The 14,119-nt window shown below is 38.0% G+C and overlaps 1 protein-coding gene across 7 annotated transcripts in view; it reads left to right on the top strand.

Annotated features, from left to right (window-relative positions):
- The window catches only part of PLA2R1 (phospholipase A2 receptor 1), a 138,534-nt gene that overhangs the window by 114,483 nt on the left and 9,932 nt on the right, over positions 1–14,119 (top strand). For 5 of the 7 annotated variants that reach the window (XR_004271332.1, XM_032286503.1, XM_032286505.1 and 2 more), the window contains 6 exons: positions 558–705; positions 4,526–4,764; positions 6,656–6,824; positions 9,357–9,497; positions 9,999–10,115; positions 11,582–11,758. Coding sequence is in view for 6 of the 7 variants with exons in the window: in XM_032286503.1 (XP_032142394.1) it covers positions 558–705; positions 4,526–4,764; positions 6,656–6,824; positions 9,357–9,497; positions 9,999–10,115; positions 11,582–11,758 (991 nt within the window). In the remaining variant the exon portion in view is untranslated. The remainder of the gene's footprint in view (positions 1–557; positions 706–4,525; positions 4,765–6,655; positions 6,825–9,356; positions 9,498–9,998; positions 10,116–11,581; positions 11,759–14,119) is intronic. The other 2 variants (XM_032286504.1, XM_032286506.1) reach the window with 2 other exon arrangements.

The following is a 14,119-nucleotide window of genomic DNA, read 5'->3' as shown; positions in this document are numbered from 1 at the left end:
TATTAGTTTGTTATTTATATATTAATTTTTAATGTAATTTTATATAATATTTTTTAAGACAGAGTTTTACTCTGTCACCAAGGCTAGACTGCAATGGCGTGATCTTGGCTCACTGCAACCTCAGCCTCCCAGGTTCAAGTGATTCTCCTGTGTCAGCCCCCTGAGTAGTTGGGATTACAGGTGCCCAGCACCACACCTGGCTCGTTTTTTGTATTTTTAGTAGAGTCAGGGTTTTGCCATATTGATCAGGCTGGTCCTAAACTCCTGACCTGAGGTGAACCACCCACCTTGGCCTCCCAGAGTGGTGGGATTACAGGCATGAGCCACTGAGCCTGGCCAATTTTATATAATTTTTTTGTGTTCCAAAAATATAATTACTTTACTCATCACAATAATTGTTTCTTTTGTAGGCTATGAAATAATTTGTGAATACGTTTATTAAATGCAAATAAAGGAATAATTGTCTTAATTTTAAAAATAATGTTCATAATAAAAATTTTAATGTTTTAAAAATGCTATATTTTATTATACTCTTGATAACATGTATTATTTTAAAGATTCCAAGTCACAATACCACTGAAGTTCAAAAACACATTCCTCTCTGTGCCTTGCTGTCAAGTAATCCTAATTTTCATTTCACTGGAAAATGGTATTTTGAAGACTGTGGAAAGGAAGGCTATGGATTTGTATGTGAAAAAATGCAAGGTAAGATATATTTGGCTTTTTATTCCTTTCACTTCCAAAGTCCATCCTTCTCTTCCATTGTTGGTTCTACACAGCTGTGTAGCTAACAGTTTCACAGCTAACAGTGTCAGGCACTTATTCTTTGGCTTTATGTAAGTTTAGTTATTTAATCTCCCCTACCCTAGGCTAATGCCCTTTAGTGGGATTATAAGGACTGCCGAGGCCACTTGAACGTTGACCAAATTTATGTATCTATCTTAGTCATATTAAATGGCTTTATTGCTTCTTTCTGGGATTATGTATCTGTTCAGCTAATTTTTAAAGGTCACTGAGAAAAAATGTTAGGAAAGAATTAGGGAAATAAAGCAACTCATACTTACTCCTTTTCTGGAACCCTAAAATGGTCTCTGTGGCCAAATGTGGCATGCAGCAGGTTTCTAGATCTGATGGGCAGAACCCCCAAATGGTTTCTGGTGTGAAATACCAAAGCCACACTATTACAAAATAGCCAACAGGGTCAATGAGCAGTGTGAATGCACTATAACTGACCTTAAGTAGTGTAAATAAAAACAGCAGCTCATGGTTTTTTTTTTTTTTTTTTTTAGACGGAGTTTCGCTCTTGTTACCCAGGCTGGAGTGCAATGGCGCGATCTCGGCTCACCGCAACCTCCGCCTCCTGGGTTCAGGCAATTCTCCTGCCTCAGCCTCCTGAGTAGCTGGGATTACAGGCACGCACCACCATGCCCAGCTAATTTTTTGTATTTTTAGTAGAGACGGGGTTTCACCATGTTGACCAGGATAGTCTCGATCTCTTGACCTCGTGATCCACCCGCCTCGGCCTCCCAAAGTGCTGGGATTACAGGCTTGAGCCACCGCGCCCGGCGCAGCTCATGTTTTTACTGAGTGCTGGGTATCCCTGTCCATACCACCTGAGAAAGTCATAGTTGGTATCTAGAGCTGTGTGGAACTCTGGGCAGCCTAGCAAATATATATGCTTACTTGGAATATGAATTTTACTTCTTATGGCATACGTGTAAACTCTCTAATGTTACTATCAACCCATCCTCAAAAAAGCAGTGCCAGGGAAGCTCCATTTCTGGTTCTCAGTTACCACTTAAACATTATAGTGTTCAAGAACTGAAAGAAGATACTAGATATGTAATAGCAAGAGTAGCATGGGAAGAGCAGAGCCTTGTAAGGAAAGAAATAATATGAGCATGCCAGGTACCTACACGTTTATAATGTACCAAACGCTGTGCCTTGAGTGTATGCACAATATGCCATAAAATCCTCAAAACACTTCTATGAAGTAGGTAAAAGTCTTCCATTTTACAGATAAGAAACTTGAGACTTAAAAACATAAGTAACCCTTGTGGGTGCAATGCTCACACCTGTAATCCTAGCACTTTGCGGGGCCAAGGTGGATGGATTGACTGAGCTCAGGCGTTCGAGACCAGCCAGAGCAACATGCTGAAACCCCATCTCTACTAAAATACAAAAATGCAGCTGGGTGTGGTGGCAGACATCTGTAGTCCCAGCTACTCGGGAGGCTCAGGCATGAGAATGGCTTGAACCTGGGAGGCAGAGGTTGCGGTGAATGGAGAACACACCACCACACTCCAGCCTGGACTACAGAGTGAAGCTCTCTCTCTCTGGGAAAACAAAATAAAACAAAAATAACACACTCAAGATATCTCAGTTAAGCACAATGATTCTATTCCACTACCTTGATGTTGATTTGTTCTTGAAATTTGCCTCTGATCACTTTTTCTCTTTGGTATTTTTGGGACTGACAGTGTGAATTTTCCTTTGGAGATAGTACAGAATAGTGGTGATTGAGAGCATAGGCACTGGAGTGCCCACCACACATGGGTTCCCACCCTCCTCTGTAGATAAGCTTCAGTCAAGTTACTTATCTTCTATGATCATGATTTCTGTAGCTGCAAAATGTGGTGATAACCATCTCACACACTCTATGTATATATAACACTTAGCAGACTTCTAGCATATATTTAACAAATGATAGAGTTTTTTATTATTTCCAGAAATTATTGTTCAATCACACTAATTATTGTAGCCAACAATAAATATTCAAGTTCTGCTCCTCTTCTCTGTTTGCCAGATAAATATGTGCTTACATTGGGCTTGAGCCCAAAGTCTTTTATCTGCCAAAAAATTAAGAACGCTGAATGAGAAGAGACACAAGGGCAAAGCAAGACTCCACAGTTTAGAACTGGGTTTCCAATAGATCTTTCTTTTTCAGGGCAGTGGGTGGCAAAACCATGCTGCTCAAAATAACTTGTTTTGAAATTTAATGAAATCAATTACATATGGAGAAATTCATGTATGTAAAAATACAGATATATAATTCTGGGGAAAAAAACAGTCAAATTGGCATTTGGTAACTTATACAAAGAATTTCATTTAATTTTATGAATTGTTAGCATTTTAAAATAGCTACTTTGATATTATTTTGATTTTGTATAAACAACCATTACACTGGGCACATAGGCTGGGCACAGACTTCTAGCAAAGAGTAAAAATATGATAAAATTGGGTTCCATCACCATTTATAGAAATTAAGTAGATTTATTTTACTTTGTTTTACCATATGTACGGTTGCTATATTGAGGTAACAGCTTCAGATAAAGGTCAGTCTCCTGCTTTGCCATTTTTACTGGGAGACTATGACCAGAGGAAGAGAGTGGAGCAAGAAGCAACATTCATAGGATGCCTCTGCATCTCCATGCAATAGTGTGTGCCCTGTGTGGATATCTCATTCAGCTCTATTCACACCCCTCCAAGGGAGACCCTAATCATCTTTTGTAGACCATAAATTCGAGGTTAAGAAAGGTTAATCTTCCCAAGGACCCTTTACCAGTTAGGGCCAGGAATAGGATTAAGTCCTAGGTCTTGTGACCTGCCCATACCTCACATGCTTCCTTCCAACACCAAATGTAGTAAAACCAAATGTAGTACACAGAAGTTCAAGTCACTTTGGATCAGAAGGTACAAAAACTCTTACTTTGTTTTTTGTCCGTTAGAGTTTCTAAACCTTAAGTCTATTCTAGTACATAACATAATACAGAACAGAAAGGCAAATGCACATATCAGAGAGGAAACACCTGTTTGTAAAACACAGGCTTGGTTTTCACATGGTCACAGCCTCTCATGAACTCTCAACCACCGATGATCACATGTGAACAAACCTTGCCTTTTAATTTGCAAACCTTGGCTCTTAGAGGTGACATGTTAATAGTAACTGTTTATAAGAACAGTGTGTATTTCTAAGAATTTATTACCTTTATTTTTTAAATTATTTTTAGAAGTATACATGCAAACATTAAACATAATAGTGACCATCAGTCTCAAAAGTGTAATCAAGTATTTTACCTGATAATATACACCTGTAATATTAGGTTTGCAATGCAGCATATGACTACATAACATGTGCCTCTCTACTATTTATAAGCATTAAGTTCTGCCAAAGCAGTGGATTAGGCCAAGCATAGTTAGTGGAGTGAAATCCACCTACAAAGATCATCATCAGTTCACCAAAAAGTAGTCAATTTGATAAGGGATGGTCAAAAATGAGAAATCTTCTAGAAATGGTTCAATCTATGTTTATGGTTTTGAAAAATAATTCATTAAATTTCCTAAGTCTTCTCATTTTTTAGCATCACCTACATTTTCAGATAGTGTCCTCATTTTGAAATAGCCAAGTCCAGAAGAAAGCTGTCTGATCAACCTGGGTCATAGTGACAAGGATCCATGCTAAGCTTTGCCTCCTCCTTTCTCATCCAGATGCTACAAATGACTTTTGTTGCTGTTCTTGTTCTAGATACTTCTGGACACAGTGTAAACACATCTGACATGTATCCAATCCCTAATACCTTAGAATATGGAAACAGAACTTACAAAATAATTCATGCAAATATGACTTGGTATGCAGCAATAAAAACCTGCATGATGCACGGAGCACAGCTGGTCAGCATCACAGACCAGTATCACCAGTCCTTCCTCACTGTTGTCCTCAACCGGCTGGGATATTCCCACTGGATTGGACTGTTCTCCGCAGATGTAGGTATCCTAACGCCCTTGAAATATCCTTGCATAATTAACTTTAGCATCTTCCTCCTCCATGACGTAGCCACTGAAAGTAGCACTGAAAAACAAACCCCTAAAATAATAGTAAACATAACGCTTAAATAATTGGTTTATGTGATTATTTGACCAACCTTATGAGCAGCCTATGCCTACAAAATAAGAGTGCACACCTCTTTAGGGTAAACATACACTTGCCTAATGTCTGGAAGTTAATACCCTTCAATGGTTCTCTGAAAATTTCCAAGTGCCCCAATACTGCCTTGCATGTGCAGTGGAACACATCCGGAACTCAAGCACTGCATTTAGGAATTTGCGGCAGTTAAGAAATCCCCAAGAAAAATAATGAATCATGTTTCTTGTCTAGGAATGTGATTATTAATTAGTTGAGTACCCCTTATAATTAAACACTTTAGGTTTTATTTTCCTCTAGGGATGTGGTTTAGAGAATATGTTATTTTCATTTTTTAAATAAAAATATTATACACTCAAAGTAGCGAAAAGTAAACTCTATCCTGAACCCTAGTTCTACTCCCTAATATTAGTAATTGTGAATACTGTCTTGTGTGCTATCTAGAAATTTTCCATGTACACATATATGTGTTCCATATACACATATATACTCATGTAATGGAAGAATATGTATATTGTTTTTCAAGCGCAAATGAGATCCTATTATACATGCTGTCTTTAAACTTGCTTTTTTATTTAATATATCTTTTACGACTTCACATGTCAGTATATAAAAACCTCATGCATTCTTTAGAACTCAGCATGTAAGGATATACCACAACTTATTAAACCATACTCCTGTGAATAGACATTTGGGTTCTTCTTAGGTTTTCAGTTATAAACAATGCACAACAAATATATCTGTGCCAGTAGGATACATTCTTTTTTCTTTTCTTTTCTTTCTTTGAGACAGTGTCTCACTCTGTTGCCCAGGCTGTAGTGCAGTGGCCCAATCTCAGCTCACTGCATCCTCCACCTCCCCAGTTCAAGAGATTCTCCTGCTCAGCCTCCCCAGTAGCTGAGAATACAGGCAGGCGCCATCATGCCCAGCTAATTTTTTACTTTTAGTAGTGACAGGGTTTCACCATGTTGGCCAGGATAGTCTCAATCTCTTGACCTCATGATTCATCTGCCTCGGCCCCCCAGAGTGTTTAGATTACAGGCATGAGCCACTGCACGTGGCCGATAAATTCTTAGAAGTAAAATTGCTGAGTACACTTTAAATTTTGACAAGTACTACCAAATTGCCCTCCAAGAGTTTGCACCAATTTATATGCCAATAACAGCATGTGCAAAAGTCTAGTTTTTTCACATCTTTGCCAACACCAAGTATTATCAAAATTGTAATCCTTGCAAGTGGGAGAGGTAAAAAATAATTATTTCACAATTACTTATTGCCTCATGTAGTACAGAATGTTTTAACTTTATGTAGTCAATTTTGCTGTATGGTCTCTGGATTTTCTATGACTTAGAAAGGTTTTCCCCGCACCAACAGTACAAAAAAACTTAACCAAGTTTTCTTTAACACATTTATGTTGTCAATTTTATGTTTGAGAATTTGCTTAATCTGAAATTTATTTCAGTGTAAAAGACAAGGTACTGGTCCAATTTCACTCTGATTGCTCACTAGAAAATCATAGTGATAGGGAGCCAAGAATTCCTAAAAATCAAAAAAAGATCTCATTTGTGACAGATATTCCTGTTTGTCAAGCTGTATTCACAGAGGTCCTAGACCCTCTTTAAAATGGGGTGTGGAAATATAAATCAATGTGGGAATTGTAGTATGCTCAGATAACATTGGATGATGCTGCCAGCAGTTGTGGCAAAGAAATGATGGCTCAGTTTTCCTCCACAGAATGGTCTTAATTTTGACTGGTCTGATGGCACGAAATCCTCTTTCACTTTTTGGAAAGACGAGGAGTCATCCTTCCTTGGTGACTGTGTTTTTGCCGACACCAATGGACGCTGGCATAGAACAGCCTGTGAATCATTTCTGCAAGGTGCCGTTTGTCATGTGGTCCCTGGTAGGTTCAATTCTACTCAACTCAAAAATACACTCTATGTAACTACTGTATGCAAGGCACTGAGCTAAGCAAGGGTTATGAGGATGAGTATAGTAAGAAGTCTCTGTCTTCAAGAAGCCTCTGGTCTGGGTGGTGATATAAAGAAAAGTAGAACTACAAATGATGTAAGATAGATAGCAAATGTTATGGGGGTTATCAAGAAAAAGAATGTATCATATCCATTTGGAGAAAGGTAGAAAGGCTTCTTGAAGGACACAGCAGTGCAGATGGGCCTTGATAAATGGTGGCTCATGCCTATAATCCCAGCACTTTGGGAGGCTGAGATGGGTGGATCACTTGAGGTTGGGAGTTTGAGACCAGCCTGATCAACATGGAGAAACCCCATCTCTACTAAAAATATAAAAATAGCCGGGTGTGGTGGCACATGCCTGTAATCCCAGCTATTTGGGAGGCTGAGGCAGAAGAATCTCTTGAACCCATGAGGCAGAGGTTGTGGTCAATGCCATTGCAACCCAGCCCGGGCCACAAGAGTGAAACTCTGTTGAAAGAAAGAGAGAGAGAGAGAAAGAAAGGAAGAAGGAAAAAAGAAAGAAAAGAAAGAGAGAGAGAAAAAAAAAAAAAAAGAAAGAAAGAAAAAGAAAGAGAGAAAGAAAGAAAGAAGAAAGAAGAAGGATGAAAGAAGGAAGAAAGGGAGGGAGGGAGGGAGGAAAGGAAATACAAGTAGATAAATGGGTGGGTGTAGATGGGTAATAATGGGACATGGAAAGGCATTCTGAGAAAAGCCGGATGAAAATGTGGAAGGAAGACAGGACTGGGCTTGTGTAAAGCAAAGCTGATGTTGGGATTTGCCTGAATGCAGGTTAGGTGTAAAGGAGGGGTGGGAAATTAGATGAGAAACATGGGCTTCAAGCATGTGTGGAGGACTTTGAGGATGCATGTTTAAGTCAATGACTGATAGGATTCCAGAGCCACGATGATGATGATGATGATGATGATGACAACGATGATATTGTTTGGATATTTACTAGATATCTGGCTCTGCACTTTATATAATATCTCATTTACACTTAAAGTTCACCTGGTCTACCCATTGATTAAACATGAAATGTAAACTCAGAGCATTAAGTAACTTCCTGAATATCTCACAGCTGTCCATCACCAGTACCAAGAGTAGAAATCAAGTTTCCTGCATGGAATTCCCTAACACAAGCTGGCCTCCTTTTAAATATCTCATTTAGTAAAAGCACATGTATTTACTTACATTCTGGGTACTGTATCAAATAACATACAAATTATATATCATTAGATCAAAACAATTCAGGATTAAATGTAAATGATAGCCACCTATATCTTGGAAAAGCTAATTTTGCTTCTGAAACACCATAAAAGCAGTCCTTCCCGTTTTTCCTTTTTTTTTTTTTTTTTTTTTTTTTTTTGTTAGCACTTGCCTTTTCTTGGAATCATGACCTTTCAATAACAATGCATTTATTGAATGCTTTGTGAGGCTCTAACTCATTTAAACTTCTCAAATTGTAAGGAAGGTGGCCGTGTGGCTCGTACCAGTAATCCCCGCACTTTGGGAGGCAGAAGCAGGAGGACCTCTTTAGGCCGGGAGTTTGAGACCAGCTTGGTTAATACAGTGAGACCCCTTCTCTACCAAATAATAATAATAATAATAATAATTTTTCAATTATCTTGGCTTCGTGGTGTGTGCCTATAGTCCTAGCTACTTGGGAGGCTGAGGCTGGAGGATCACTAGACCCCAGGAGTTTGAGGCTGCAGTGAGCTGTGATTGTGCCACTGCATTTCTGCCTAGGTAACAGAGCGAGACTTTGTCTGTTAAAAAAAGGTTTTTAATTAAAAAAATTATTTTTAAAGTTTTTGTTGCTAACTCTCTTTTATAGCTAAAGAAACCAAGTGCAAGGTAACATCCCCATGGCCACACAGCTAGTAAGTGGTGGAGCCGGGATCGCAGCATGGATGTGTCTGACTCTCACACTTGCTCTCTGAAATAAAGTCCCCCTGGAGTTCCCTCATTTATTTTATGTTATGCTATGTTATGATGCTTTATGGAATGCCTTATTTTCTTTCATAGGTTTATTGGTGGGTAAGGACTTTTCAAATCTGTGATACACAGCACTGCGTGAAGCGCATACATTTGGAAATCTCTTGCCAGCATCAGTCAGCTGCCACTCTCTCCAGGAGTCATAGCCCCTACTTGTTCCAACCTTTAGGATGCTAATTGTAAACATGAAAGACAGCCACCCTCACCCAGGCAGCACCCAAACTAAGCCTCCAAAGCTGTGCATTAACATATCTTGTTATGTTTAGGTAAAGATTATTTCCATCAGAAATGCTATAAGCTGGTTCTAGTTTTATAATCATTTACATGAAACCCAATCTTTTAGAATATTACCATGAAAATCTTGTTACATTTATTTATCTTGGTCTTTTATAGAATGTAATGTAATATTTATCTCAATAAATAAACCCAGTCACCACTCTGAAATCATAACTGGTTTTTCTTCACAGAAACAAGACCATCTGAACACCCAGAGTTGTGCTCAGAAACATCTATTCCCTGGATAAAATTTAAAAGTAATTGCTACAGTTTTTCTACAGTCCTAGATGGTATGAGTTTTGAGGCTGCTCATGAATTTTGCAAAAAGGAAGGTAATTGTTTTTGTGATGGTAAAAATGCTTTCATGTGCTCCTACTTGCCATTTCAGTAAACAATGTGAATTTCTTTATTCATCCCAATATTTAGTGACTTTAGGAGCAACAAAAACTATTGAAAAAATACATACTATTTGAAGTTGCTTGTTTGGAGGACAGCTACTAAATGAAACAATGTCCAGTATAGAATTTGGACACCTAAGATGATGTCTCAGCACAATGCACTTTCCGAAGAAAACGTTCCTTTTGCATGCATTTGCATTATGAATTTTGAATGTTCCCTAAAATTAATATTCTATGCCTTAACTTCTGAAGTGCAAGCTTGTATCTTTTTTAAAATGCAGTTTTCTTTAAGTTTTTTCATTTAAAATCTCTTATTTACAAGGAAATTTTCACTTTTCAAAACCTGTGCTTTGCAAATAATGGTATAGGAAACACATTTTAAAGTATATTTACGTGTAAACACAAATATTCCTTTGCTACTTGTCTCTCTTACAGGATCTAATCTTTTAACAATCAAGGATGAGGCTGAAAATGCATTTCTCCTAGAAGAGCTGTTTGCGTTTTGTTCTTCTGTCCAGATGGTTTGGTTGAATGCTCAATTTGATGGTAACAGTAAGTGATTTGGGTAGAGGAGAGGACATAAATAAATACATGGTTGTTAAAGCTGATGATAATGGCATCTGTGAGCCAGAAAACTCTCCTTGGATACATTTGCTGTGAAAAAATAGCATGAAGCCTAAAGCCATTTGGAATCTTCCAAAAACAACATTGGAACCCTTTTCTGAACCCTTTTGTCTTTTGAAAAAATCCTGGAATACCAAAAATAAAAGCAAACAAACAATAACATGTTTATCTTTATCCTTAGCAGGAAGATGCTTGGCTAAAACTTTGTGTTCACAGACTTAGCCATAGCATACCCAAACCATATTTACTTGAAAATATCCCTGGTTTCTAAATGTTATAAAAGCACAATAGAGTTATGAAAATGTTTCCATGATAAACTGTGCTGTTAGGATTCTTATTTGCTACTCATAAAAACCAGAGTTTGTAATAAAATGGAAGCATGGTATTATTTTCTTTATGTAATTGATGGTTATTGAAAGGTACTTTCGGAGAAAATTATTTTAATTGGTATGGAGAGCCTGTTACAGTGGTGTACCAAGTTAGGGGGTAGCCTACCCTTTCAAGGAGGGATTTTTAATCACCAACATTATTTAGAATTTCAAGCAGATGGTGATAATAAAAAGCAGACCGACTTTTAGTTCGTTTTATTGTTAGTTTTAAATTATTTTCAGACAATACACTCCCCTTTATTGCCCACATATGACACGGACTCTCCTACTGCCCCTAACCTCTTGGTACATGGCTGGCTTGCTATTAAAGAAACTCACTGTAAAATCTTTTTAGAGGCCGGGTGCAGTGGCTCATGCTATAATCCCAGCACTTTGGGAGGCCAAGGCGGGCAGATCATGAGGTCAGGAGTTCGAGACCAGCCTGACCAACATGGTGAAACCCTGTCTCTACTAAAAATACAAAAATTAGCTGGGCATGGTGGCAGGCACCGTAATCCCAGCTACTCAGGAGGCTGAGGCAGGAGAATCCCTTGAACTCAGGAGGTGGAGGTTTCAGTGAGCCAAGATCACGCCATTGTACTCCTGCCTGGGTAACAGAGCAAGACTCCATCTCAAAAAAAAAAAAAAAAATCATTTTAGAAAGCCATTTTGTAATGATAAAGATGTTAGGACTTGAAAGGACTTTTCTTTACTTGATTAGTCTTGTTTATCAAATGATTTATTTAAAGTGATTATAAAAATATAGAATATTTCAAAATTCAAACTGTCACATTAAGAAACATGACAACCTAAATGAACTAAATTAGAACGTTGTATCTAAAATAAACAGGCAACTTTATTAATGCTTACCTTTTGATATTGAGTTCATGACTATATTTACTGAGTTGAATGAATCAGTTCAAGAGTCTCATTAAATTCAGGGGCTGCTTTTTATGGTTAATTCCAGTCTTAGTATGTTTGATAACCATGCACATAATTCATAATGAGTCAGCAATTTTCCCACAGATGAAACCATAAAGTGGTTTGATGGAACTCCTACAGACCAGTCAAACTGGGGCATTCGGAAGCCAGGCACAGACTACTTCAAGCCCCATCACTGTGTTGCCCTGAGGATCCCTGAAGGATTATGGCAGCTGTCTCCGTGCCAAGAAAAAAAGGGCTTTATATGTAAAATGGAGGCAGGTAGGTAAAATCAGAGAGTAATTCTTCATTTTGATTCTATCTTAACTAATGTTGACCAACCCCTTTAGCATTTAAAGATTTTTAAATCCAAGTTTAGAGAGTATTTAGATGGATTCTGACATTATTGTTGCGTTCTGTACCAAACAATTCAGAGAATATTGCAGCTCCTTTTTTCTGTGATATGGGAAAAAATATCATTATAAATCAACTTAAAGACTATGATTTTTCTTGTGTCACCCTGGTTGATCACCTAAAGAGCAAAAAAGCAATGTCCCTCAAGCAAATAGAACTAGGAATGTAAACCAGCAACTTTCATTCAGGTGACTGCTACTCAGAATTTTTAAGGTTTATGTTTGGCCTCAGGAAATGTAATGTAGGCTTACGTGTATTTGTTGAAGACAAGGAAATGTGATTCTCTGTTGCAAGCATAATGTGTCATAAAAGTCACATTTTAACTTAATCATGAGCAACATACTTAGTGTTTAGTAATTAAAAAAAAACAAATTTTAGAAATCTAAGCTGGAAAATTCTAGTCAGTTGCAAACAACTGAAGAGTTTTTTAAGACACGGTGTTAAGGAGGATTGCTGATGGCGGGAAGATGTCTATAATAATTACAACAGTTTCTAGATGTCCTAAGTATTATAAAGGAGAGATTGCTGTGGCTTGGACTGCTAGAGAAGGCTTCCGACATGAGATTTTGAGATCCCAAAGGATGAGGAGAATTATAGAAGTTGGAACAGAAGAAGAAAAGGCCCAGTGTGTAAAAGGCAGCAGCTAAGAATGTGTTTCAGTGAGTGCAAACAGCTCACATTAGGGGGTGATGGGAATAAAATTGGACAGTAATGTAGGATACTTTCACAGAATGCCAGGCTAAATAGCCGAACTTCATGGTGGAAGAGACAGAACCCCTATGTGCTCTGTAGACACCTGTGATGAAGCAGTAGAACTCATGAGGATATGAAGAGAAGCATTTGTAATTTTAGTGATTGATCTAGGAATAAAAGAGGAAGGGAAAAATAGGAAGACAGAATCACTGGCCTTGGTGACTGATTCAGTGCTGGGAATGAAGGAGAAAACACTGCAGGTGTGGGCACCAGGGTTTGAAACCCCCACAGTGTGAGTCTCAACTCTGTGTGAAAAGCATGGCTAAGCCTAATACATAATGTGCCCAAATTTTCACTAGCTTTTAAATATCAAAAACACCTCTTGTCTTACAGGACTTGAAAGCTTCCTGTAATGCCAATAACACCTGCTTCATCCTTTGCAACAGCTTTCCAAGGTAGCAGAGCAATTAAAATATCCCCATTTTGCAGATGGGAAAAATGCCTGTCCAAACTGAGGCTACATCAAGGACTGCAGAGAAAACTCCCAGTTTCCTAAGTGCTCCTTCCATGCTGCCCACTGCTTCTATCCTAAGGACACTCTTAACAGTCTTTCTTAAAGATGTATCTTTAAAGTGATGGTTATCCCAAGTACACTATACAAATTACATGACTGTATTCAATTATCACTTGTATCCTAAAAATTTGTACATCTGATATACATCAATTTAAAAGAAGTATCTTCATAAAAACACAATAATACATGTTTTCAACAGTTCAGTGCAACACGATATGGTATTCTTTTTATATTACAAGAACAAGTCTGGGCTGGACATGGTGGCTCACTCCTTTAATCTCAGCACCTTGGGAGGCAGAGGCAGCCAGATCAGCTGAGGTCAGGAGTTCGAGACCAGTCTGGTCAACATGGCAAAACCCCATCTCTGCTAAAAATACAAAAATTATATGGGCATGGTAGTGCACACCTGTAATCCCAGATACTAGGGAGGCTGAGGCAAGAGAATTGCTTGAACCCAGAGGGCAGAGGTTGCAGTGAGCCAAGATAGCACCATTGAACTCCAGTCTGGGCAACAGAATGAGACTTCATCTCAAAAAAAAGTCTGTTTTTTAAAAATATGGTTTTGCTATTGTTAACAGTGTTGATTCTTTCTTTTTTCATGTCTATCAGAGTGAATGAGCACCAGTAAGACATCAAGGCACTTCTTTTACTCACAAACCCATTTATTCATCTTCCTCTAGTTCATTCTCTGAATCTTTCTCTGGATCTTTATCTAGATCAAAAATAAGAGTTCACATTTTGATATAACATCTACTTAAAATATGTATTTTTACAGTAGAAAGTTTTAAAACAGGAACTCTAACTTTTTGGATAGAGAAGCTGTTGCTCATTCCCCAAGATACATGAGATCACAAAGGTGAGAAGACGCTGATTTTAAAATCCTTACACAGAGGCAAGCAGATTACTATTGCTGAACAAACTCCATATAAGATCCCAACAAAACTGTGAGTTCTTGTATGCAG

Source organism: Sapajus apella, unplaced genomic scaffold (genome assembly GCF_009761245.1).
Source record: "Sapajus apella isolate SASKATOON/1434 unplaced genomic scaffold, GSC_monkey_1.0 scaffold18, whole genome shotgun sequence".
Taxonomy (NCBI): Eukaryota; Metazoa; Chordata; class Mammalia; order Primates; family Cebidae; genus Sapajus; species Sapajus apella.
Note: the sequence above shows the minus strand (reverse complement) of the source record. Positions and strands in the feature narration are given on the sequence as shown.